The sequence below is a fragment of the Macaca nemestrina genome, chromosome 7, assembly GCF_043159975.1.
Source record: "Macaca nemestrina isolate mMacNem1 chromosome 7, mMacNem.hap1, whole genome shotgun sequence".
NCBI classification, from domain to species: Eukaryota; Metazoa; Chordata; class Mammalia; order Primates; family Cercopithecidae; genus Macaca; species Macaca nemestrina.
This window is the reverse complement of record NC_092131.1, coordinates 167637741-167664744: the sequence shown is the minus strand read 5'-3', so window position 1 is coordinate 167664744 and position 27004 is coordinate 167637741. Positions and strand designations below refer to the sequence as shown.

At 40.0% G+C, this 27004-nt stretch overlaps 1 protein-coding gene across 1 annotated transcript; it reads right to left on the bottom strand.

The window, feature by feature from the left end:
* Nucleotides 1-2792: 2792 nt before the first annotated feature.
* LOC105470212 (ubiquitin-conjugating enzyme E2 Q2-like) lies at nt 2793-26679 on the bottom strand. Its single transcript, XM_071099260.1, has 6 exons — nt 26507-26679; nt 22884-22940; nt 19156-19295; nt 15537-15627; nt 3365-3413; nt 2793-2920 (listed from the first exon to the last, which is right to left on the bottom strand). Exons 3-6 carry the CDS (start codon nt 19266-19268, stop codon nt 2793-2795), a joined length of 381 nt encoding a protein of 126 aa, XP_070955361.1. The 5' UTR covers nt 19269-19295; nt 22884-22940; nt 26507-26679.
* Nucleotides 26680-27004: the final 325 nt, after the last annotated feature.

Genomic DNA, 27004 nt, shown 5'->3' with positions numbered 1-27004 from the left:
AACCTTAACTGCTTCATATTTAAATTATAAATTATATGGTGTGGATGGCACCAAATGTTTTTAAATCTTCTGACTTGCTTTACGGATTCATATATAATAAAGGTTTCTCCCACAGTCCAGAGATGCTCGAGAAGAATATAGAATATCTAACTATTGGGTACAGAGGTCTGTATTTGTCCATTATACCACGTCCGTTCACAGGTTATTCAAATCTATATATGGGCATTCTGTGTAACCTACTTATGGTAATCAGGGTATGTTGAAATCTCCAAATACCATGGCAGACTTGTCAATTTCTCTCTGTGGTTCTATCAGTTTTTTCTCTGTAGTTTAACGCTATTTCTATAGGTACATAAACTATGAAAATTGCCACATCTTCCTAATTAACAGTCATTTAGCATCAAGTTGTTACTAATGCTTTCTGTTTCAAAATCCTATTTTGTTTGAAACTGAAGCTCCGTCTCTTGTTTTTGGTTAATGTGTACTGGCATATCTTTATCACTCTCTCTCCTTTATAAAAGCTTTCAATCTTTTCACATCCTCATATTTTAAATATGATGGATTAAAACAACTGGATATTGTTTTATTACTTCCATCTATCTAACTGGTAACTTTAGTCCATTTGCATTCATTGTGACTGATTTATGTGGACTTCTTTCTGTCACCTTTAGAATTTCTATTTCTCTCACTTTCCAACGTAGTTTTAATATTTCATCCTGGGATTCCATTAAGACATATTTTAGACCTCATTCTGATCTCCCTCTCCCCACCAACCCCACCAACTTCTGTCCTATCATTTGTCCTCACATCTCTCTGTGTAACATATGGACTTACTTTTTGAAGATAATTGTCTAACCAATTAATCCTTTCTTCTGGTGTCTAATCCACCTACTGAGTTTCTGATTTCAACATTTACATTTTGTATTTCCTTATTTCATTTTCTTCTGAGACAGAGTCACACTCTGTCACCCAGGCTGGACTGCAGTGGCATGAACCTGCAGCCTTGGTCTCCTGGGCTCAAGTGATCCTCCCACCTCAGCCTCCTGAGTAGCTGGGACTATAGGCAGGTACCACATACCCAGCTTTTTTTTTTTTTTTTTTTTTTTTGGTGGTGGTGGTGGGTATTGTTTGTCGAAATGAGTTCTCACCGTGTTGCCCAGGCTTGTCTCCAACTCCTGGGCTCATGCCATCGTCCTTCCTCAGCCTCTCAAAAAGTGCTGGGATTACAGTTGTGAGCCACCATACCCAGCTATATATTTTATTTCTGTAAGTTCTGTTTCATCCATTTCCTTTCAGGTGTTCTTCATCTTTCCTGGTGGTCTCACTGCTCGCTCAGTTTTATGAGTCCAACTTTTTATATATATTAGATGTATTTCACATGTAACTATTTTCTCACAATTCTAATATTTGAAGTCTGTGTTCTGCATCTGATAATTCCAAAACCTGCAGTCTTTGGGAAACATATTAGTCATTGTTTCTGACAATTCTGAAATATGTTGGGTTGACTACTTGAATGCTATGATTTCACTGAATTAGTAGTTTCCTGCTTTTAAGCTTTGGGAAGTTAGAGATGCTTTCCTACAAATGTATCTGTGTCTGCTTCTGATGAGAGCTGTGGACACAACTAACATGAGACCACTTTACCACCATGCCTAATCCTGACATCCCATTGGATTATCTTGGAGAATGTCAGGATTACACAAGGTTCTCAAATTTGGCTGCCCAACCCTGCTCATTTATACACAGAAGACTAGACTGCTTAGTATAGGTGGTGACTCCCTTCCTCTTACCCTGGAAAAGACAAAACAGATCTCTCATCTGAATGTCATCACAGAAGATTAAACTCTGAAGGTGAATAACTGGAGGCTCTGGGCAGCAGGGAAAGACAGGTGTCTTTCCTGACCATAGAAATAGGTCAGAAGCTCCCCTAAAGGCTGTGTGCTCCAGTATTTGACTATTTAGCTCAACTACCAGTCCCTCCGTAAGAGTGAACGGAAGCTTCTCAGGGCACCATGTTGTCTTTAAACCACAAATTCTTGCTAAAAGTCATGGTCATGGTAAAAAAGCTATGGCGTTGGAAGGCTTTCTTGGTAATGTCCTAGAATTAAGGTTACAGCCTGCGTTTCATGTTAACTAAACAGCAAACCAGCCTCATCAACATCCTTCTGCCCCGTGCAGGCTCTCAGCTCCTCTTGGTTGGGCCTTGGGCTGCCAGATTGTCTGGTTTTAATCCTTGCTCTGCCACCTGTGACCCTGGACTAGTTACCTACCTTCAGTTACCTCATCTACAAGATGCAGATATTAGTAATACCCTCTTTTTAAGTTATTAAGAGGATCGAAAGAGTTAATAAAAAGTAACAAATAAAAGGACTTGGTAAGAATAGGCGCAGAGGGGAAAAAAAGGAAAAATAAATCAATAAATGAATAAAGAAATAATTAAAAAGACTAGTGCCTAGCACAGAAAAGTTCATCGGGAATTAATTCTATAACATGAACTCAATTTTGAAAATCTTCAGAGTACATAAAACTTTTAACTTACTAGGGTATACATAGCGATAATAAATTTACAACTGTAGCCATGTTTGCCTACAGTAAATATAACAAAGACTAAACAAGCAGATACTAAATCATTAAGTGATTATCAGTTAGTATCTTTAATTTTCTTATACTTCTATATTTTCTATAGATCATCTTTATAACAAGAAGAAAACAAACCGAAGGAAAATGAAATGAATTCTCTCAAAAAGAATTAAGTCAAGACAGAAAGAAGGCTCATAAATATGAAATATCTCTTATGGTTTCTTTAAAATTCTTAATAACATACCTTCTTTGCGCCAAGCTGCACTCTGGCTTTGCCTTTGAGTCAGGTGGCATTTCTTTGCACGATGACCGGTTCTATCGAGTAGGCACTGCTTCAGCCCTACAGGAAGAACAAAACATCTCTGGAACACAGCAGCATTCCTGATTCCCACTTGAGAAGGCCTAACAAGATGGCATGTACCTCAACAGCAGCAGATCAGTGTTAAAAAGTCTGGAGACAACGGGAAAAAGTAAAATTGGACCATTTCCAAAATCTCACAAAAAACAACAAACTGACATTCTAAGTGCCCAACGTGAGCAAATTAGAACTTTAAATAAAGGTCGCTCTCAATGCCGATCCTAGCATAGATTCAGCACCACGTATAATCTCATTTTACTGGTTGACCTTTTTCATTCTTGAAAGTAGAGGTAAGAAAATAAAAAAAAAATAAAAATAAAAAACACCAAAATTTTTTTTAAGAGAACCTTCTACTGACAACCTAACTTCCCATAACCGAAACACTCTATTGAGAGCGAAAATTGAATATTATAAGAAAATAATCACCTGTTTTGTGAGAAGTTCCATACATAATGCTCCTCCACCCAATACATACCTTGAAAAGAGAAAAGGAAACAGAAAAAATTATCACGATAATTATTCGTGCTTGAACAGTTTCTACGTGCCATTACTAAGAAAGTATGCACACAGTAAAGATGAGACGAGAACATGCAAGCGTGAGCATACTTGTTAGGGATATAGGATTAAGGGCAATTTAAAAATTCTAATGTTTCAACTGTCATGTACTTGCTCTGAAATTCTAGTCAATTGTTTGAAATGGCTCTTAGAACAGAACACTTTGAAATTTTTATGGTGTCAAAAATGAAGAACTTAGCCATAAATATTCCAAAGCATAGGGGCAGAAGAACCCGTTTCCTTAAATGGCATTTGAGTATTCTTTACAACTGCAACTTTCTCTCCCATCCTGTGATGGCCAAGAGTTTTTCCTCTGACAATGGCACTGAGCTTACCCGATCCAAAATATGAACATCTGCATTGCTTCATGGTAGGAATTGTTTTTCCCCATTCTTTTGTGAGAATCAAATGGTTCAGACCATGTAGCTCCTCTCTGGGACTGCTCAAGTCCTTTCCATGTCTGAAGACTATTCTCTGAACTAAACATAACTTCTGGGGAGGTACCAAATCTCCCATTAGAAACTTATTTAGATCAATATGTTTTATCCTTTTAACTCTTTCTGAAATAAAATCATTTCATTTCTCCTTTAATGTTATTTTATATTTCAAAATACACAGATAGCATGCCTAAGAGAAAATCAAGGCAATGACAGTTTTAGAACACAAACTGTGGTAATTTTGAAAACACAAAAGCTAAGACCACTGATTAGGTCTATGTGGACATCAAGTCCTCCACAACCTGTTCTGCCCTCTGGGGCTCTGCCCACACATTTCCCTTGCCTGACATTCCTTCTGCTTCCTACCCTTCCAAACTCTGTATTTCTCCCCCAAAATACCTGCCAAGAGCACTCTAGCCTGCACATCTTCCATTCCAGCTAACCAAAGGCATCCTTGCGTTGACTAAACCAAATTATTTTGCAGAGAAGCCATCTAAAAACTTCTACTGTAGACCATTCACCTTCATAATTGTTATGATGACATTATTCAATAATAAAATGAGGGAAAGAAGTCCTCTTCACTCCCTTATCCTGGAGAATCCAAGCCAGTGTCTTTCCCACTTGCTTTCCCCAAACTCTGGGACTTTTGAAAGTAACAGTTTAATGGAAAGGAAAGAAAATCTACAAGATAAACTCTCCAAAACATTAAACTCATGTAAAGTATCACGGGATGAAAAATGTTGATTCTTTGTGTATTTCATTTCTGAAACATAGAAATCTATCTCCCACTGCTTAAATCTGCCACTGGACTAAAAGAGTATTGTATAGAATGTACACTCACTGATTTAACAGAATTAGAACATCCAGGCCTTCACTGAGATTTTGCTTCCACAACCACTCAAAGTCTAGTCAGGAGTTAATGAGTTAACACCACACTTGATCTTTAATTAGTGAACACCACAGTTGATCTTCACATTTTGGAAACTCTGACAGTAGACAGGGACTTGTTTTGGGAAAGGAAGTATACAGTAGACATTGTTACTCACTACCCAGCCACCACCACCTTTCCTTTAAAGCACTCCACTCTTCCTTTAAGGTTGCAGAGTCTCAGAAAGTGGGAAGAAAGGAAGTTTTTGCATTTTCTGGTCAAAACAAAGTACATTTGTACAACCACATAATACCTATGCAAAGGTTTGTTGAAATCTGAACACAAGACAGAAGTAGTTCTAGCACCTCCACCAAAAGTAAGGTCAGTAAACTTTTCTTAACACACAGTGTCAGCAGCAGCGACACTGGAAAGTGGTCGACTCTACTACTGTATTAAATTACCTTCATTTTGTCAATATGTGTTCCACATTCTTACTGCTCTTTGTCTCCAAAGGTTTCCTGCTGAATATTGAGACAGTTCAAGAACACTAGGAGAAAAAATTCTTAATAATCCAAGTAAGGGTCATCTAAGATAATATGCCACATATACAGACACAGTCATATTTTCAACTATAAAAAAGTTCAGTTGTCAAAGTTGTACAGCAAACACTATCCTAGGCTTAGCCTCTTCAGGCATTTGATTTATAATCACTGTAAAGAAAAGTCAGTCACAAAATGCCACGTTTTGTATGATTCTATTTATATGAAATGTCCAGGACAGGCAAAACTACAGAGATAGAAATTAGATCACAGGTTGCTAGGATGAAGCATGCGGGAGACAGGTACATGACTACTGATGGGTACAGGATTTCTTTTTAGGGAGATGAAAATGTTCTGAAATTAGGTAGTGGTAATGGTTGCATAACTCTGAATATACTAAAAACCACTGAACTGTACACTTGAAGGGTTAGGCTTATCACATAAAAACTGTATCACAATAAGGCTGTCAGTTGGGAAAATGTTTGGCTATGTGAAGAAATAAAGAAATAGGGTCATAGCTAGAAGATATGGGATATAAAATACATGGAACAAAACTGCTGAATAATCTATCTAGAATCACACAATGCTTAAGTTTTACCCTGACTAAAATCACAAGCTTTGCATTTTATTGGTGTTTCACATTTTTTACTTCTTCCTAAGTCAGCCAATAATTCCTCCTCCTCACTTAATAGTGGACTACAAAGACCAAGCCATTTTGATTCTGCTGCCAATGGGCTTTCACATTTCATTCCTCCTTCCACCTCCATGACTACCAAACCAACGTAGGTTCTCCTCCCTTCACTCTAAGACAACAGCGTGGCCCTCAACTACTGTCACACTCTTCAAGGCTCTGTGAGGGCAATGTGTCTCATATTCTCTTCTGCTGCCACCAGATTTATTGTAAGACAGTTTCTTTACTGTTACTCCCCTATTTCTCAACCAGTTACATAGATAGATGAATATTCAGGCATAATAGTTGACCTACCAGAAAAAAGAAAAAAGAAAAAAAGATCTGTCACCAACCCACAGAACTGTTTGAGTACAAGATATTACGCCAGCACTATTTCCTACAAACCTTCGACATGAATCTTGTCCTCCTTGTGTTATAGCTTCAACTGGTGTCTTACACTCTGAATCTCTCATTCTCTTTCCTAGACACCTGATTGTGTTAACCTGTCACCTACGTTAATAATTTTCCTTCAACTTCCACCAGCTGACCAAACCCCACTCACATTTCATTGCCCAGCTGGGATCCAACCTACTTCATGAAGAGTAACTCTTTGCAGCTTTAAACCTCAAAGAAATTACGTCCACGCTTAGCTTTTCTTTTTCTTTCTTTTTACATGGAGTTTATCTTTGTCACCCCGGCTGCAGCGTGGTAGTGCAATCTCGACTCACTGCAACCTCTGTCTCCTGAGTTGAAGTGATTCTCCTGCCCCAGCCTCCTGAGTAGCTGGGATTACAGTTATGTGCCACCACATCTGGCTAATTTTTTGTATTTTTGATGGAGATGGGGTTTTGCATCTTGGCCAGGCTGGTCTCGAACTCCTTACCTCAAGTGATCTGCCCACCTCGGTCTCCCAAAGTGCTGGGATTACAGGCGTGAGCCACCGTGCCAGGTCCATGGTTAGCATTTGGTAATCAATGGAGTACTTAGAATACTTAGTACTTTTAATCTCCTCTTATATAGCTGGCATTTGGTATAATGAAAAACACTTTACTACAAATCAGAAGATTTATTTGGGGAGGTCACAAGTTGACTTAGTATTCAAATTATTCATCCAAATAACAAGGACCATAACACACTGTGGCAAAAAAGAATCAGTGAAGAAACTATGGAATGGATTTTGAAATTAAAAATGTCATGATTCATAACTTCAAGTATTTGTCTTGATTCTAGGTGGTATACTAAGATCATAAACTTACATTCTTGTGATTCTTACAACAAAATGTTGAAAAGCTATACTCGTCCATTTTATAATCACATTTGAAAATGTTTTCATACATTTATTCTGAATTTGCAGATTTTTGTCCAAATCTTTTGTTTAATCATTTTTTTTTTCCTCTCAAATGAGATTCTGTACATAAAATGACCTGTCTTCCTTTTCCCGTGCTTATGGGAATACTGAGTCAACATATACAATTTTATAAACCGTCACATAAAACTAAAGCACAATACTTATGTCTTTTCTCCCCAATCAGTAAGGGCTTCATTAAAAAGACATTTTGACATTCAACTATGAAAAAACAAAAGAACTATGGCTTGGTGGCAAGTAAAAGGCTGGTGTGGTGATCAAGAGACACAAGGGTTAAACATTTAGTATTTTTCAGCCTTGTGTTTATTTTGTATACGTAAGTATTTCGCTGGGTAACCTAACATTCAACATCCAAAACTGACTATGAGGTTCTGCGCCAAGAAAAGTACTTTTTATAGCAATTTTACTGCCTAAACCAAAACAGTCTAGAGAAGCTTTAAAGGTAACACAATAAAACAGTACACAATATTAAATAATTCTGCTTCACACCCAACCAAGGACTTCCACTCACGCTAATAGTATATTTGTGATCAATTTCGTAACAACCTGTCAAAAGGAGACCTCTAACATCTGCCCACTAAGGGATCACTTCAGCATTTTCTGCTCTGCAGCAGAAAACACACGGGAATCACTCAGAACTCAGGATTTCCAACAGAGCAGCATTTCCAAGGCAGTAAGCCAGAGGACACCATCCTCTGAGATGCTGTCAGGTACATTATTAAACAAATTTGGGAAGAACAGAAAATAGCCTCAAGGCTCCAAGAAGTCCTTCGGTAAAAGACATTTTGATCCTGGCTTCCCGCAAACCTTGAAATCCCCAGAAAACAAATATGTACTAACATATCACTATACTGGCACTCATAGAACATTTTGGGAGATATGGCAAAGATTAGGCTGCAGGTATCAGGTAAGTAAACTCTTAAAAAACAATATTGTACAATCTTTTAATTTAAAAATTAAAAGAAAAACAGAAAAGCAACAGCAAAAGATACATAAATAAATGAAAAAATTTAACAAAGATTATTGGGCCGCGTAAGTTGCTCAGACCTGTAATCGTAATACTTTGTGAGTCTGAGCGGGGTGGATCGCTTTAGCCCGGGAGTTTAAGACCAATATGAGCAACATGGAAAAACCCTGTGTCTATCAAAAATACAAAAATTAGCTGGGTGTGGTGGCACATGCCTGTGGTCCCAGCTGCTCAGGAGGATGAGGTGGGAGGATGGCTTGAGCCCCGGAGGCAGAGGTTCCACTGAGCTGTGATTGTACCACTCGCTTCAGCCTGGGCAACACAGCAAGACTCTGCCTCAGTGAATGAGTGAATGAATAAATACATAAAACAATATTACTTTACTGTGTGATAGAACTCAAAATGAGCTCAACACATCCATATGTAATACTAAGGGTTTTTTATAAAACAATAACAACACCCTTTTTGTTTCTCTGAGCTTTTACAGATGGATATCATGTCCAGATAACTATTCTGTAGTATCAACACCACAGTTAATACAAATTCTGATTATACAGAAATGATTCTTCACAGGATGTTAGCCCCCAAAACACATATATAAGTATGTAAAGCAAATATAACTAAAAATAACGGTAGGAACAAAGCTCTTCTGGAGAAAGTTCTGAAGTCTGAAGTGGTTGCTCATATTTTTAATCTAAATGCAATTAATACTACCTCAAACATATAAATCATCAAAGTAAGGGCGGGGTATATTTAGATTTTAATCACCATAATGTGGATTATGTCACATAGTAGAATTAGTCAGCTGAGTGTTTGAAAATCCTCAAGTTACTTTAGATTGCTCATACTTTGAGGGTCTACGGAACATTTCATAACTAACCTAGCAAAGTGTGATCTTTTCCCTACTTCTGTAAGACTTCCAGCCACAGAAAAGAAGCAACAGAAACTTCAGTAAAACTGCAAGACAATTACCATTGGATAATACCAAAGTGTAACTATCACCTCTAACAATAAGTAGCCAGCTCCATACATCCATGAGATTGCCCATAATTATTCCTAGAAGTACTAATTAGGATCACAGGCACGTGGGGAACACTCGGTAATCGTAACATTCTCTAAACCCTCCATCACAATTTACATTGAGAAATCCTTGGTTTTTATGATAAAAGAGTATGTGTATATATATGTATGTATGTATAAATATGTATATGTGTGTGTGTGTTGAGTCACTAAAAGCCCTATCTATCAGCAACATAATGCTTGATGACGGTTCCGGATGTGGGCCCCAGAACAACAGCATCAACTTCACCTGGGAACTTCTAAAGAACGTAAATGCTCAGGTCCCACCACAGACCTATTGAATCAGAAACTCTGGGACTGTCTCTCTAAATGAATTCTAGTGCACACTTTATTAAAAATGAAAAAACAAAACATAGGCCAGGCACAGCGGCTCACGCCTGTCATCCCAGCACTTTGGGAGGATAAGGTGGGAGGATCGCTTGAGCCCAGCAGTTCAAGAACAGCCAGGGCAACATAGTGAGACCTCATCTCTATACAAAAATTAAAAAAAAATTAAAGTCAACACTTAACACTTTCCCTCCTGCGAGAACAGGTAACACCACTCACACAAATGGAGGATCAAATGAAAGTTATCCTAAAAAGCAAATAAGTAAGTTTAATTAATTTTAAGAACATCCTTAATGCTATACTATTTAGAAGATTTTAAAAGAATCTATAAAGAATATGTACATCATTATCAGACAATAGGTGAGAGTCACAAAGGTAAGATTGGCACCACAAACCAAATGAAAGAAAACTAAAGCAAATAAAAATGAAGTTAAAATCAGGTCCAAGCAGAACACTGTTTTGGTAAACTTACAAAACACAGGAAGGGGTTCCACTTCAATAGAACTATATAAAGGAACCATTCCAATAATGACAGACTAGGTAACTTAGATCAGTCTTCTGACTGAGAACTAGAAAGGTGGACAAAACGTAACGATTACAGGGCTGAGAAAAGGGAACACCAGAGAACAGGGTCTTCTTTTTCCCCCTTAGGTTTTCTTCCAATGACAGAAGAGACAAAGAAGAGGTTAACAAGCTGAGCTAGAACTCACAGCCTCACAGAGCTCACAGGGAGATACACATTGGAGCTCAGCATCCACGGAGGAGAGGCCCTGCTAAGTAAGTCTCCCACTCCTTAGGTTGGGAACCTGAAGAACAAACTGCAAATTGCCCTGAGAGGGAATGAGGCCAGCTTGAATTATCTCAGTCCCTGATTGGATAAGACAGTCCTGGGTTGCTACTTTCCAAGCCCGTTTCAGGGGCAAATGTAAATCCTCTCTGGAGAAGAATATCATCCAAGGCTTCAAATTAGTACTACCATTTTTCATATATAATGTCTATCACTAAAAATAAAAAGCCACATGAGACGGAAAGATGACATAACAGAAAACAAGAGAAGTAAACAACAGACACAAAACCACAAGCGATGGAGATAACAGAGTTAGCAGACACACTTTAAAATAACTCTGCTGAACATGAGCAACGAACCACAGGACAAGACTGAAAACCTGGCAGAGAAATGCCAATTATAAAAATGAACCATATGAAATTCTGCAATTTAGAACTATCACAACTGAAATTAATAACTTAATGGATAAGTTTAACCACAGCAGGAACCTAGCAGAAGAGAGATTCAGTAAACTGGAAAAAGGTCAGAAAGACAAAAATGTAGAAAATAGAGAAAACAAAAGGCAACATATTGAAAAGTTTATAACATACGTAGAGCCCTGGAAGAAAGAAAAGAATGGGACAGAAGCAATAGCTGAAGATACAGTTGCAGAGAATTTTCCAAGACTGATCAAAGACCACAAGATTTAACCACAAAAAACACCTCAAGAGAAACACGGAAGCTAGCATATGAGAATGATATCTTCAAGGTGCTGAATAAAGGAAACTGCCAACCTACAAACTTACACTTAATGAAAATACTCTTTGACAATAAAATAAAAAATAAAGGAATTTTTCTATCTGCAGACTCACACTAAAGGAAGTATTAAAGGATAGTTTCAGAGGAGAAAGAGGATCCTCGATGAAAATGTGGAGACTAAAGAGCATGAAAAAGAGCAAATATGCATGTAAATCTAAGTGAATATTGACTAATTATATAATTATGTGTAGGGTTTTAGATAAGTATAGACGTGAAATATATGAAAACAGCAGCACATATTTGGGAGGGAGGACATGAACTCACAGTGTGCTAAGGTTCTTGTATTGACAAGGAAAAGGAAAAAAATATGAATCTACAAGTTTATGTTAGACTTTCACACATCAAGGACATATTGTAACTATAGGGTAATGAAGAAGAATAAGAACTACGCTGACAGAGGCAGAAAACTAGAGTCATCAAAAAATCTAAAAGAAAGACAACATGGAGCACAAAGCAAGAAAAACTAATAGGAATGACTCATCGATAAGATGGTAGACTCGAACCCAACTATCAGCAATAACTAATTGGCCCAATTAAAACACAAACATCATCAGACTTGATAAAAATATATGAAGAGAGGAAGATGAGACAGAAGATGAAAGATAAGAGGAAATCTTTTTCTAACTTACAATAGAAATGTAAGATTATCCACAACATACCAACTTAATGACACAAGATACCAACTTAATGACCATGATTATCATCTACTTTCAAATGAAGTAGCTCACTTTTATCTATAATTTAACAGACAGAATGAAAAGTATAGAGGTTGATGTAAAGCTTGGTAAAGTACAACTTCATTTAACCTCCTATTATTTAGATCTTTAAATATGTGAATCCCTAGGGAGTGACTATAGAACACCTTAATTGATTATGGGTGAATGAATTCATTTTAAACTGTTCAGAGTAACTCTTCTACATCAAAACCTGGGGACTCTATTCCATAAACTGTACCCTGGAACTCAAGAATCCAGATCTTAGAGAAATAAAAAGAGTTCTTCAGGAAGGGGGAAAAAAAGGCTGAGGGTGACTGTTCAAAGGAAGTTTGAGTTACCTTTGTATATATTAACTCTGAACCAGACTCTCAGGCTCTACAAGAATCTCATGAAGCTATCTGACTTCCTATTTAACATCTCAGCCTTGTAAGCTTTACTTAAGGATGAAGAACATTCTTTTTTTCAAAGGCTACATCACTAGATGGGTCTAAATAGTTACAAGTCACTTCCTTATATTGGGTAGAAAATCACCTCTTTGTAATCTGACTTACTAGTTCTAGTTTTATGCTCGGTCTTCACCAAAAACAAATAAAAACTAAAGCTTCCATATACATACTCCTTCAAACAGTTGAAGACAAGCTATCATGAACCCCCATATTTTCCTCTCCAAATCCACAATTTCACCAGGTATCCTAGGTCATGGACTAGAATGAATTTCTTTCCAATCCTAGTTTATTCTCTAAATGAACCTAAACTTATCTAAATAGACCCTTCTTAAAATACTACCTCAGAATTCAATTCAGTAATTCTGATGTTGCCTGTAACAACAGAAGACAACTTCCTTAAAAAGCACAGCAAGTAGGCCGGGCGCGGTGGCTCAAGCCTGTAATCCCAGCACTTTGGGAGGCCGAGACGGGTGGATCACAAGGTCAGGAGATCGAGACCATCCTGGCTAACACGGTGAAACCCCGTCTCTACTAAAAATACAAAAAACTAGCTGGGCGAGGTGGCGGGCGCCTGTAGTCCCAGCTACTCGGGAGGCTGAGGCAGGAGAATGGCGTGAACCCGGGAGGCGGAGCTTGCAGCGAGCTGAGACCCGGCCACTGCACTCCAGCTTGGGCGACAGAGCGAGACTCCATCTCAAAAAAAAAAAAAAAAAAAAAAAAAAAAAAAAGCACAGCAAGTCGGATTTACCAAGTAGCTGACGAGGTCGCATTCCCTCCTGCCCTCACTCCCATCTTTGTGTTATAGTTTATCTCCAGTTCCATTTTGCTTAGTATTCATGACACTCAAGTTGTCACTGTGGACATCAGAGACTATAAATATATATTGTTCTGGCTCCTTCCTGTACATCTTTCCGAGTCATACCTGCTATTCTCCAAAGTCTGTGAATCCCGATACTAATAACTTGGCAATTCAGTTTAAGGTCCTCTTCAGAAGGTCAATTAGCTCAAGGCAATCACATTCTTACCAGGACTCTTAAGAAATACTCCAACCCCAGAAAAAGGCCTTTTTTTCTGGTATCAGGAGCCATGGGCCACAAACACAAATCCAATAGAATTTCAGTCATTTACCTCCCAGATCGTCCCCTCCCTGAAGTTCTAGCTAGAGTAGGAAAAAATAATGAAAACAACACCTGTAGTCACGAATCCTCCAGTTTCCTGGTCAAGATTTCATATTCCCTTGAAGATACCTCCCACAGAGGACATGACAAGGGAGGGGCACAAAGGGAGCTACAGGTACCGATAAGGTTCTATTTCTTGTGTGTGTGTGTGTGTGTGTGTGTGTGTGTGTGTATATTTTGTCATCAAAGATGGAGTGCAATGGCACAACCTCGGCCCACTGCAACCTCTGCCTCCTGGGTTCAAGTGATTCTCCCACCTCAGTCTCCCACAAAGCAGGGCTTACATTACAGGTGCCCGCACCACGCCCAGCTAATTGTTTTGTATTTTTAGTAGAGACGAGGTTTTACCACGTCGGCCAGGTTGCTCTCAATCTCCCGACCTCAGGTGATCTGCCTGACTTGGCCTCCCAAAGTGCTAGGATTACAGGCATAAGCCACCAAGCCCAGCCAAAGGTTCCATTTCTTCAGTTTGGTGTTGGGCATATGGACGTATGATTTAATGTTTTAAAAAAGAAAGATACGTTCCTGGTGTTTTTGTGTTTTGTTTTTTGTTTTAGGCCTGTGTGCTTCATGCATTCCCCCACATGAATCCGTAAAGAAGTAGCCATTAGCAACTTCAGTCAATATATACCGGATTCATACTTTAGGAAGGCAATCCAGTTGACAACCACAATAGTTTCTATGACAACAAAAGTGAGAGAAAATACTGACATTAGGGTCATTTCAAGAAAGTTCAATCATAAGATATATCCTCAAGCAAAAATATACACAAAAAGCTAAGTTCGAAGCTGTTGGAAAACTACTACCATCCTTAGAGTAAATACAACAAAGTATTGTTTTATGTCTGTTTTTTTCATCAAAATACCTCATATAGCCATAGATTTTAAACCATTACATCCCATCTAGATTCCGTATTAGATCATTAACATTTCTTCTAGATCCCACTATTATTACTTTGTAACCTTTATTTTTAGCATCTTAAAAATACTTTATTAAATATAACACATACATTCAGAAAAGTACAAGAAATACACCTTAAAGTATAACTTAACAAGTTATTGTAAACTATTTTCCCATGTAGCCACCAACCTGGTCCAGAAACATATTCCAACCAGTATCCAAGAAGCCCACAGATGTGCCTTTCAGGTCACGCCTCCTTACCTCTCGCCTGGATGGACTCCTTACCCCAACCTCTATGGAATCACCTCTTTGTTCTTGATAGTTTTACTGCTCAAGTATGAATCCAGAAATAAGTGTTTCTCAGTTTTCTTTTCATTTTAGTACCCCTAAGAAGCCTTTTTAGAAGTTTTCTTCCTAATTCTACCCCATGCTCCTGTGGTGGAATTTCAACACCACAGATATATTGTATGTTGATTTATGTTATATGATCCTTTGGAAGGCAGCAGACCATTATAATAGGTAAGATTTTCTTTCACTCTAAGGACCAATTTTCACTCCACTGCAGGTGATATTGCCTCTACTAAGAATGTACGCCCAAGCCAACATTAGTTTTGCCTATTTTTGAACTCTATATAGAGGAAATTGTACAAAATAGGTTTTGTGGGTCTGGCGTCTTTTGCTTAACATAGTGTTCAAGGTTCGCCCAGCTGGTCCCACTCAGCTGTAAGCCATTTTATGAATACTGCAGTTCTTCATTTTCTGTTTGGGGCTATTATAAAAGATGCTGCTCTGAACATTCCTGTCTCCTGGTGCCTACGTACTCCTTTCTTGTGGAGTATATATCCACAAAATTCCTGAACCATAGTATATGAGTATTTTCCACTTTACCAAATTGTTTCCCAAACACTTGTACAAATATACACCCCCATTAGAAAAATATAGAGTCCCCTAACAATTTTCTTACCTTAAAAGGTAAGTTCAGCAAAATATCTCCTATGCCTTCTTTTTCTTTTAAGATCTGAAGATCACTGTGCAAAGGACTATCAGGGTCAACCCTAAGAATCCCAAAACAAAAAACAGTTCAAACAAAAAGATTTTTTTTTCAACTAATTCAAAAATGAACCCGTCTGAAAGTTATAATAGAGCACCTAGGGTAAGTTCCAGAAAGAGAAGATCTTAAGCTGCTCTATATTCCCAGGAAAAATAGAGGCCACTATAGCTTCCAGTTCCTTTAAAATAAATGTCCAAAAGAGATGACAATAGCCTAAATCAGATCTAATAAGGGGGTTCAGAGTTTGCAGTCATTCTAAAGCAAAACAGTCACATGTATTTAATTTTCTCAAGAATTTAAAAGAAGTTTAATATGCTTTCCTAAACTTGTATTATTAGCCAAGGGGTTCGAGGAGAACAATCTTCCATGGATAGAACCATGAAAAGTTAAATCACTAAAAAATCGGTATTTTCCCACAAGTGTCCTATACATACATGTCCAATACGATTTCCACCCCCACCCCCTCCCTTTTTTTTGTTTTGTTTCGTTTTAAGAGACAGGGTGTCTCGCTCTGTCACCCAGGCTGCAATATAATGGTGGAATCACAGCGCATTGCAGCCTTGACCTCTCCAAGCTCAAACGATCTTCCTGCCTCAGACTCCCAGCACCCCTAGGAGCTGGGACTAGAGGTGTACTCCACCTATATATTTTAAAAGTCATAACATAACCTTCTCTACAATAAGAGTTGATTGTTTTGCTTTCAAAACTGGGGGAAAAGTCATAAAAGTCAACTTGGCAATCATTCTCTGTATAACGAAATGTATTACTCTCATTTACTTTCCAAGCAATATTGCTCAAGCTTGAGCTTTTTGCTAGAAGATAGAAATCGTGTAAGAGTTCGCTCTATCAGGAAAATGACAAAAACAATTCTGATGGAGCTATAAAAACATTTCTTTAAATCCAAAAAACAAGTAAACTCATCCTGTCTTACCCTCTACATCTTTTGGAACTTGGTTGCCTTTGAATTTCACAAAATAAAGCTAGTAAACATTTCCATTTTAGTCCACTTTTAAGAAATGACATTCATAATCTGACAACAGAAAAGAGCAAACGAATAAGAAGAAGAGCAGGGATTTAGAGATCCTTCCCTGTCGTGTAACTCTGTGATCTGTAAATGTCCCTGAGCTCTTTCATAAGTCTATTTGAAGCTTGCACTGACCCAGACACAGCAGCCTGAAACATAAAAGTCGCTTTTTACCAGGGTCTACTGAGCCAACTAATTTTAAGATTTAAAGTATTTCAACCTGATATAAAAGATTACAGTAGCCGGGCATGGTGGCTCACACCTGCATTCCCAGCACTTTGGGAGGCCAAGGAGGGTGGATCGCTTGAAGTCAGGAGTTTGAAACCAGTCAGGGGGACAAGATGAAACCCCATCTCTACCAAAAAAATACAAAAGGTAGCCGGGCATGGTTGCACGTGCCTGTAGTCCCAGCAACTCGGGAGGTTGAGGCAGGAGAATCTCTTGAACCTGGGAGGTGGAGGTAGCAATGAACTGAGATGGCACTACTGCACTCTGGCCTGGGCCACAGAGCGAGACTCCATCTCAAAAGAAAAAAAAAGAAAAAGATTGCAATAAGCATGGATCATCACTCAACATTTTAAGAAGTAAAAAAAAAGTCCAATTAAATGAAGCATTATGAAGTTTCAACAGAATATAAAACTAGACACAAGTCTGATAACTTTCTTGTTTCTTATCATCTGAAAAACTCTAACCAACATGTTCCAACTACCATGGACTCTACGATAGCAGAGAATTCAGTATGAGTCTATTCCAAATCCCAGCAATTTCTGAAAATACTTGAAGATACTCAAGGTGACACATTACTAACTAAAAAAGACTTCCATCCATAAGACTACAAGTGAGAATATTACACAGACGGTCTAGTTCACACATGGAGACTCTGAGAACCATGTGTGCCTACATGCAACTGGTCTCAGTTTTTCAGTGCGGGGACTTCTCTAAAGAGGAAAACATATTGATATCTTATCCTAAGACTAAATAGAAATGGAACTACTTTTTGGTCATGTGAAACTAAAGGTTTTAAAGACTGCACTATACTCTGAAAAAGAATATAAATCAAGTTTACAAAGGTATTACTTTCTAGCTATGTAACCATGAGCTCATTTCCCATCTATAAAATATGAGAAGTTTCTCCCATCCCTAAAATATGAAGAGCACCTATTTCACACAGCGGCTATGAAGACTAAATCAGAAGATATATAAAGTATAAAGTACTTGGCATAGTATCGGTCATGCAAAAGTGTTCAATAATTTACACTTGTTTTGAAGATAACTCAAACTAGAATCGATTACAAGACACAGAAAGTACAGTAACATTAATTCAAATGCTACAGTTAGTTTTTTAAATAATCAAGATATGAGAAATTGTCTAAATATCTTTCCTCTATGAAAAATTATTAATTACATTGATATACAACTAAGACTGAAGGAGGGATAGTAATTTATCTGGTTTCAACACTTGGCATCTACTGGCCTAACAATTCATTCCCTGTTTTGGAGAACCTGTGCCCAAGACAAAGTAACTTGTCCTCGGCTTTCATGGAGTTGGTAAATAGCTCTAATAGAAGACAGGAAGTAGTAAGTGTTCAGACTATCATCTGACGTTTCCCTACTCTGTCTGAGCGCTTCATGTACATACACACATTATTCTCATCTATTTTTCATAGCAGTCATCCAAAAGGTATGTACTGTCTATCCATATTTCACAGTTAAGCAAAGTGAAACCAAAAAAGGTATGTTTGTCACCAAACTCAATATTCCTTTCACATCCTGCCGCTTCATATAAAAGAGATGTTAAGTAAAAAGAGAAGAATAACTTTTGGTTTGGTCAGAGCAGGATGGACCAAAGTCAGCTTCCTGAAGGAGAAATAATTTGAGTTGTTTTGTAGAAGAGAATGAATGTCAGTATACAGATGCCACAGAAGGAAGGTAAGCAGAGAAAACAGCATAAACAGGCTGGAAAGGAGCATACACAGGGATCAGCAGGTGGTTCCAGGATGTGAAGAGCAGATGAACAGGGTAAAAAGTGGCTATTCTTAGATGAGAAAGATAACCTTGGGCAAGAAAATGTATGACCGTGGCGAGGCACGGTGGCTCATGCCTGTAATCCTGGCACTTTGGCAGGCCGAGGTAGGAGGATCGCTTGAACTCAGGTGTTCCAGAGCAGCATGGTCAACACAGTGAGACCTCATCTCCACTAAAAATAAAAAAAAAAGCCTGGTGTGGTGGCACATGCGTATAGTCCAAGACACTTGGGAGGCTGAGGCAGGAGGATTGCTGGAGCCTGAGACATCAAGGCTACAGTGAACTATGATTGTGCCACCGCACTCTAGCCCAGGCGACAGAGCAAGACCCTGTCTCCAAACCAATAAACAGATGACTGAATCTACCACTAAGGCAGGAATGGAGGAGGAGAGCAGCTGAATTTGGCAGGTTCACGAATTGCCAGGTATTAACTATAATGACTTAACCAAAAAGTCCAGGCTCTAGCTATTTATACACACTTACACATTCAAATGGTCTTGCCTTTCAGTCTTCCTAATTTTCTCTAATATTGCCAAATTTTCTTTTTCAATTCCTTCATCCTCCAACTTTTTCCCACTAATAGGCTCTTCTTTCATCTCACAGTGATCTCAGTCTTCTATATCCTGCAAAAAGAAGAAAAATGTTAGCTTATTCAACCTATTTTTCTTCAGCACTTTCTTATGCAAAAGTTAAATTATTCTTGATTCAATGGGGGACAAGAAACAGAATATATCTACCCTATGGGGAGAGAGAAAAAGCCCACACATTCCATTCATGAGGCTCCTACCTTTTATACACTATATGTTATTTAAAAGCTAGACTCTGTGTAAAGCAGATTTAAAAGCTTTACAAAGTCATAACTATTACTAAATAAGCCATCATTTCTTTATTTACTTCTTTATTATTCCTTTTTTTTAAATAGAGTCTTACTCTGTCACCGAGGCGGGAGTATAGTGGGGTGATCTCTGCTCACTGCAAATTCTGCCTCCCAGGTTCAAGTGAATCTCATGTCTCAGTCTCCCGAGCAGCTGAGTTTCAGACCTATACCACCACGCTCAGCTAATTTGTTTATCTTTTTAGTAGAGACAGGGTTTCACCATGTTGGCCAGGCTGGTCTCAAAGTTCTGACCTCAAGTGATCTGCCCACCTTGGTCTCCCAAAGTGCTGGAATTCCTGGCATGAGCCACCACGCCCAGCCAAGGCATCTTTTAAATCTCCTCTTAAGAGGAACCTTTGAGACAGTTTAGCAGCAGGTGTCAAGAACCTTAACTGTTCATAGTTTGTTCCAGAAACTCGACTTCTAGAATTGTATTCCAAGAAACTAGTCTAAGATGTAAACACAAATTTAGGCATAAGGATACCTATTGCAACCTTGCAACCACAAAAGCACAGACAAAATCTGCATGTGCAAAAATAGCAAAACAGTTAACTCAATTCCATGAACTATTAAGAGGCCACTGAAATACCAACACAGCATAATTTCTCCTGTATCAAAAAACTTTGAAATGAAAAATGGAATACACAAAGGAGTAGAAAGAATTTCAATTATGCTGAAATATGCACAGAAAAAGACCAGAAGAACTTATATTGAAATGTTTGTTTCAATTAATTTTAGTTGTTATCTCTGGAGACTTTTGGTGCTTTCCCTGATTTCAGTTTATGGTTTTATATAGAAAGCATCTATTGACGTTAATAACCAAAAAAATGAGTCAGAAAAAGAATTTGATTTCAGGTGCTCAGGAGGTTGAAATAGAGGGCTCCTTTGGGCCCAAATGTTTGAGGCTGCAGCAAGCTATGGTCATGCCACTGCACTCCAGCATGGGTAACAGAGACCCTATCTCAAAAAATAGTAATAATTTAAAAAGAATTTGAACAATACCCCCCAGAACAACATCTTTATTCACATCATTCTGTTCCCTCCCTTCCCATACTATCTGTTCTTACACATATACAAATATATGCAGATTTTTAAAAATCCTTTTTTCAATTAAATTATTTTTCCACTTCAAATGCCAAATACTCTAAAGAAGTAGTTTATACTCATTTCGATTCTTTTTTTTCCCAAGCCTGTTAATTCACTGATTTCTAGAGCAGGTTACTGACTACCTCCACTCAAACTCTGCCCATGACTCCATATGTCATGAAGCTCCCTTCTCCCTGTGTGCACCTTTCAGCCCTGACTTTCTATCCTATGCTTGTTTTCCTCCCATGCTCACAAAATGCCTTTGGTCTGTATTTCCTCCTATACCTTCAACCTCAGTCATGTTCCCATCCACACAAAACTTCTCCACCTAAGTATTAATCAGCACATCGCAAACAGAATTCAACACATATTTCTAAAACAATATCCTCCGCACACTATTCGCTGCTCAAGGTCTTCATATCAATAATCACACCAAATAGAAACACACGCCTATCTCGAATTCAAGACTTTTAGCCATCTGCCTTTTCTGGCCAATCTTGCTTTCCATGACTTCAACACATCAACTTTCCTTCTCAAAAGACAAGCATCCAATGCACCCAAACACACCATGTCCAAGGTTGTTCTGGGCCTGTTCCCATGTTCTTTCAGGAGCCTAGCATATCTGCTTTTCACCTGTCCTCATCTGACATCTCCAACGTCTAGTCTCTTACCTTTCTAGATTTCCCTCAAAGTTGCGGTCCCTTGTTCATTATCTTGTGAGGGGAAAACAAAAGGGTTCATGATCTTTAGTACAATGGCCGCGTGACCCACGGAAAAAGTTTAACGTTTTCATGCAGTTTATTCCACCTCAGCTAAACTGTATAAAAACATTGAAATAAATTCTCATTCTAATTGGACAATTCTAAGAAGTACTTTCCTCCCAGACTCATAAAACAAGCCTACAGCCAGGCACAGTGGCTCACACCTGTAATCCCAGCACTTTGGGAGGCCGAGGTGCTGGATCACTTGAGGCCAGGAGTTCAAGACCAGCCTGGGCAACAGAACGAGACTCAGACTCCACACACACACACACACAAAATTAACTGGACGTGGGGCACCTGCCGTTAGTCCCAGCTACTCCAGAGGATTGCTTGAACCTGGGAGTTCAAGGTTGCAGTGAGCCGTGACCACGCTACTGCACTCCAGCCTGGGTGACAGCGAGACCCTGTCTCAAACAAACAAACAACAACAAGTCTACAACACTACTTCTTCAGTTCTGAAGCACTCTAAAGTATATTTTAGATTAATAATTTCCAAACTAAGAAAATGAAAGTCTGAATTAATTGTTAAGACCCCAAACAGAAAATATATTTTAAAACAATCAAGACCATAAAATTCACATGCCTTCTATTTGGTCAATGCAGAGACAAAGATCTTTGTTCCAAGGTTTTAATGTAAATGCAAAGCTTCAGAGCCTGAAAACATCTGAAATTATACCCAGAACTGACAACTGGCCTAGGCTCAATGTCATTGGAATTTGCTCTACTAAATTTTTTACCATTTGTATGTGTTCCCTCCAAAATTCAGGTGTTTCTAATGTGATGATATTAAGAGGTAGGACCTTTAAGAGGAGATCAGGCCAACAGGGCTCCTTCCTCCTTAATGGGATTAAGGCCGTGATGAATGAGGCTTCACACATGGGACTAGCTTGCTCTCCTGCCCTTCTGCCTTCTACCATGGGAGGATGCCACAAGAAGGCCCTCAGACATTAAATGTTGGTATTTTCATCTTGGACTTCCCAGTCTCCAGAACTGTTAGAAAATAAATGTCTGTTCTGTATAAATCACCCAGTCTCTGGTATTCTGTTATAGCAGCATCAAACAGACTGAGGGAAAATTCCGTGATGGTTTTTCAACAAGAGACAGTTTCACTACTTCTGGTGAATAGTCCCTAACATGTTCTCAAATTCTCCTTTTATGCAAACATAACATTTTTAAAACGTAGTAGTTCCTCTTCCTAAAAATAACCGAATGCATGTTAAGGACTGATTAGTATTAAATATAAACACAACTTTGGTGGTAAAAGTTAAGGACTTTTGTTTTCCATGAAATCAAATCCAAAGAATTCATATAAAGCATTTGCTCAAAGGCGTGTCATCGGTTAGAGGTAGTGTCGGAGTTGAGAAATTATATTCCATTCCAAATACAATGTGCTTTCAATTATTGCACATTAATAGTAGTTTACAAAGGAGATTCATGGAATTACTCAAATCAAAAATGACATTTATGAAATGTCGTTCTTATCCTACTTCAGCCATCTCCTCTTCTTCCTCTTCCTCTGAAGTCACTTCCTCTGTTGTCCCATTCTGAAACAGAGAAAGAATCTGCCAGGGTTACACAGGCTGAATACAGGCTAAGTCCATTAGGAGACTGGTGTCATAGCTTTAGGGACAAACTGTCAACCATCTGTCACTGCAGTGCCGCTACCAGAGAGCTTATTAACATTAAATGTTTATTTTTAAATCCAACTCTGGTTTGACAAACAACAGTCATCAGCTTTTAAAAAGGGAACAGAAAATAGAAGAATTAGGAATAAAAAAAGCAATCAAAGATAAATATAAAATATATAAGTCAAATATAAAGCAAAACTGAAAACAACGTTAAAACGGAATCTAATTTAAAATAAGCAAACATTTTACTTACATGGCTATGTGTATAAGATCAATAACTTATTTTATAAAAAATAAATATAATCAATTATCCATTCCTTAAAATAACTACCTTTTTAACTTTGAAAAGCCTGAATCATTACATAAATTCAATTGCCTTTCATTTTAAAAGATCAGATGTGTGATTTATAGACACTTCACAAAACTAAGAATTATGAAATGATTACCACCTCACTAAAAGGCAAATTTTAGTTTTAAAAACAAGTTATTTACTACAAAATACCTCTCTACAAGACAGAATATACCAACTGACACAATTGACGATCATCGAGTTTAGAAATGAATTTAATGGGGTTTTAGGAAGGGCCTTCATACCCAGTTTGGGCAAATTTCAAAAGATAAGCTTCCTGGCCAGTGTACAGTATATAAATGCATCTTTAATCATGAAGGCCAGTTCAGGTTAGAACCCAGAATATGTAACATATCAAGAAACTAGGATCCGGAGATCCAGTAAGACCAACAAAGGTCTCAGCACTTTCTAAGCATCTGTTCTCAGATACTATGATGGAGGAATACTTAAGAAAAACAAACCCATGATCACAGAGGGTGTTAGAACTCTTCTGGATTAGTGAGCTGGAGAATGCCATGTAGATAAACATACCCATGCAGAATTAACTTGTATTTCCTTTAAATCTGCATCTCTTTAGATATTCTTTGTCTTCTAAAATCTAAATGGAAAAAGGAAGCGAGCAGCAGCTTCCAACACGTAATTCACACCTTCTTCCTTTCCCTAAATTGTTATATTTTGAGTATCTAAAGAATATATACTTAGCCTAGCAGTTCCAAAGACTTTGCTTGCATCAGTGATTGAAAGAGCATTTTTGAAATGCTCATTTCAAAGCCTACCCAGAGAATCTGTTTTCCTTGTTGTTGTTGTTGTTGTTTGTAAAGGAGTCTTGCTCTCTCACCAGGCTGGAGGGCAGTGGTAGGATCTCGGCTCGCTGCAACCTCTGCCTCCTGGGTTGAAGCGATTCTCCTGCCTCAGCCTCCCGAGTAGCTGGGACTACAGGCACCTGCCACCACCCCCAGCTAATTTTTGTATTTTTAGTAGAGACAGAGTTTCACCATGTTGACCAGGATGGTCTCGATCTCTTGACCTCATGATCTGCCCACCTCTGCCTCCCAAAGTGCCGGGGAGAATCTGTTTTTAAAAAACTCTCTGAGGTGATTCTGACATGCATCCATGTCTGTAACCATCAGCCCAGTTACTCTCTTTCATTTTACAAACGACAAAGCTGAGCCCCCACCCCTCAAAAAGGGTAAGTAATTTAATCAAAACAAAAAGTGAGTTACGGTTGTGAAATCCTAAGATGAATTTCTTTTCAGGATGTGGCCTGGTCCTCTTTCCAAAATCCCATCAAAATGACAGTATTTTATTAAAAAGAATAACTCTGCCTCAGCAGCAGAAAAATAACAGCTACAATGAGAATACCCTGAGTGAACCAAAACCACAGGGACATGCTGGAAGACACAAAGCAGATGGAATCAGACTGCTGGGCTTGACAAAGCCACAGACCCAATCCAAATAATGGAGGGACCACTTTTTTCCAGAACAATCTAACATTCCTTTTTTTTTTTTTTTTTTTTTTTTTTTTTTGAGACGGAGTCTCGCTCTGTCACCCAGGCTGGAGTGCAGTGGCCAGATTTCAGCTCACTGCAAGCTCCGCCTCCCGGGTTCCCGCCATTCTCCTGCCTCAGCCTCCCGAGTAGCTGGGACCACAGGCGCCGCCACCTCGCCCGGCTAATTTTTTGTGTTTTTAGTAGAGACGGGGTTTCGCCGTGTTAGCCAGGATGGTCTCGATCTCCTGACCTAGTGATCCGCCCGTCTCGGCCTCCCAAAGTGCTGGGATTACAGGCTTGAGCCACCGCGCCCGGCCCAATCTAACATTCTTTACTGTACTTCTCCCAGCTACTGTTGGTAAGGATCACCCTCTGATATAGGAAGCCTGTCTTGATGGCCTCTTACTATGAGTGTGAAAACCAGAGAAAAAAGACAATGTTTTTAATATAACTCAACACAGCAGCAAAATCTTGAAAGAGACACCATCTCTGCCTTTTAACTCAGGAGCTAGAAAGCTCTCCTGCCAGCATCTCCCCACCCTGGTGCCACAGGATGAGCATGAGTCTGCAAACCAGGAGAGGGAGGCCCCAGCAGAAAAGAGTGACAATTCTGAAGACACGTGTGATGGTTAATACTGAGTGTCAACTTGATTGGGTTGAAGGAATCCCAGCAGTTTGGGAGGCAGAGGTGGGTCATTTGAGGTCAGGAGTTTGGGACCAGCCTGGCCAACACGGTAAAACCCCGTCTCTACTAAAGACACAAAAGTTAGCCAGGCGTGGTGGCCGGCGCCTGTAATCCCAGCTACTCAGGAGGTTGATGCAGGAGAATCGCTTTAACCCGTGGACTGTCAAGAGACATAGGCTGCAGTGAGCCAAGATCGCGCCACTGCACTCCAGCCTGGGTGACAGAGTAAGACCCTGTCTCAAAACAAACAAACAAAAAAACAAAAGAAAAAGAAAACTTTTTTTCAGCGAAGTCTCGCTCTTATCCCCCAAGTTTGAGTGCAAGGGCTTGATCTCGGTTCACTGCAACCTCTGCCTTCCGGGTTCAAAGGATTCTCCTGCCTCTGCCTCCCAAGGAGCCGGGATTAAGTCACCTGTCACCACGCCCGGCTAATTTTTGTATATTTTAGTAGAGACAGGGTTTCACCACGTTGGCCAGGCTGGTCTCCAACTGCTGACCGCCTGGGCCTCCCAACGTGCTGGGATTACGGTGAGCCACTGCGCCCGGCCGAAACACCGAAAAGCTTAAAGGCCTTTCCCCTTCCCCGCCCGGGCTCAAAAAACGCCGGAGCCGCTCTGCACCGCCCTGTCGCGGTCCCCGGAGCAGGCCGGCTGACTCGGGCGACCCTGGCTCCCGAGAGGGCTCTGGCCACCACGGGCTCCCACCTCTGGGCGCGGTGACAGGGGCGGAGAGGGGCCGGCAGCCCCCAAGCCAGCCCCCCGCCAGGAGCGGGAGAGACGCGGCCTCCGCCTCCTCCCACCCAAGCCTCCCTCAGTCCCGGGGGCGGGCCGGGCTAGTCGCGGGAGAAAGGGGCGGGGAACCGGGGTCTCTCCCGGGCAGGCACCCGTTTGTTCCGGGACTCCAAGCGCCCCCTCTCCGCCCTCACCCTGCCCCGCGAGGCCTCGGCAGGGCGCCTCACCGTCATGTTGCTGTGGAGCGTGAGCCGGCGGCTGCGGGCTCCTGGTTCTTGTGGAAGACAGATGCCAGCAACTTCAGTTTGGCCTTGAGCCGGGACACGGACATCTTCCCCTCATCTCCGGCGGGAGGGGCGCGGAACGGGAGACTCTCCGGAGCCGCTGTGACGGCCGCGACCACCCGCGGGGCCGCCCTGCAGAGCTCTCCCAGCTCCGCCTCTCCCCGCCTCCTCCAGCCTCCTGGGAGCGCGGCTGGAAAATGGCAAGGGGCACGGAGGTGGCCTTGGCGGGAGCTGTGTGGAGGCCTGTGGAGCTGCTCCCATTGTAACCCATCCACCGACGGGAGGCGCCGCTCCTGTCAAGCCGCAGCTTAAAAGGGCAACAGCACCACCGCCCCCGCTACCGCCTGGGAAAGGGCTGCCCGCGTCCCCGTCCCTGTCCCCGTCGCCCCTCGCCCTTCACCCTTCAACCCGGCGTGCCCCGCGCGCATCCGTTTTGGCGGG

Excerpts from the sequence above, each read along its gene's own strand:
- LOC105470212 (XM_071099260.1), bottom strand. The coding sequence starts at position 19,268 with ATGAAAGAAGAGCCTATTAGTGGGAAAAAGTTGGAGGATGAAGGAATT. Across the intron at positions 3,414-15,536 it reads TGCTGAACTTACCTTTTAAG|GTATGTATTGGGTGGAGGAG; the intron begins GTAAGAAAATTG and ends TCTCTTTTCAAG. Across the intron at positions 2,921-3,364 it reads TGGAACTTCTCACAAAACAG|GGCTGAAGCAGTGCCTACTC; the intron begins GTGATTATTTTC and ends TTCTTCCTGTAG.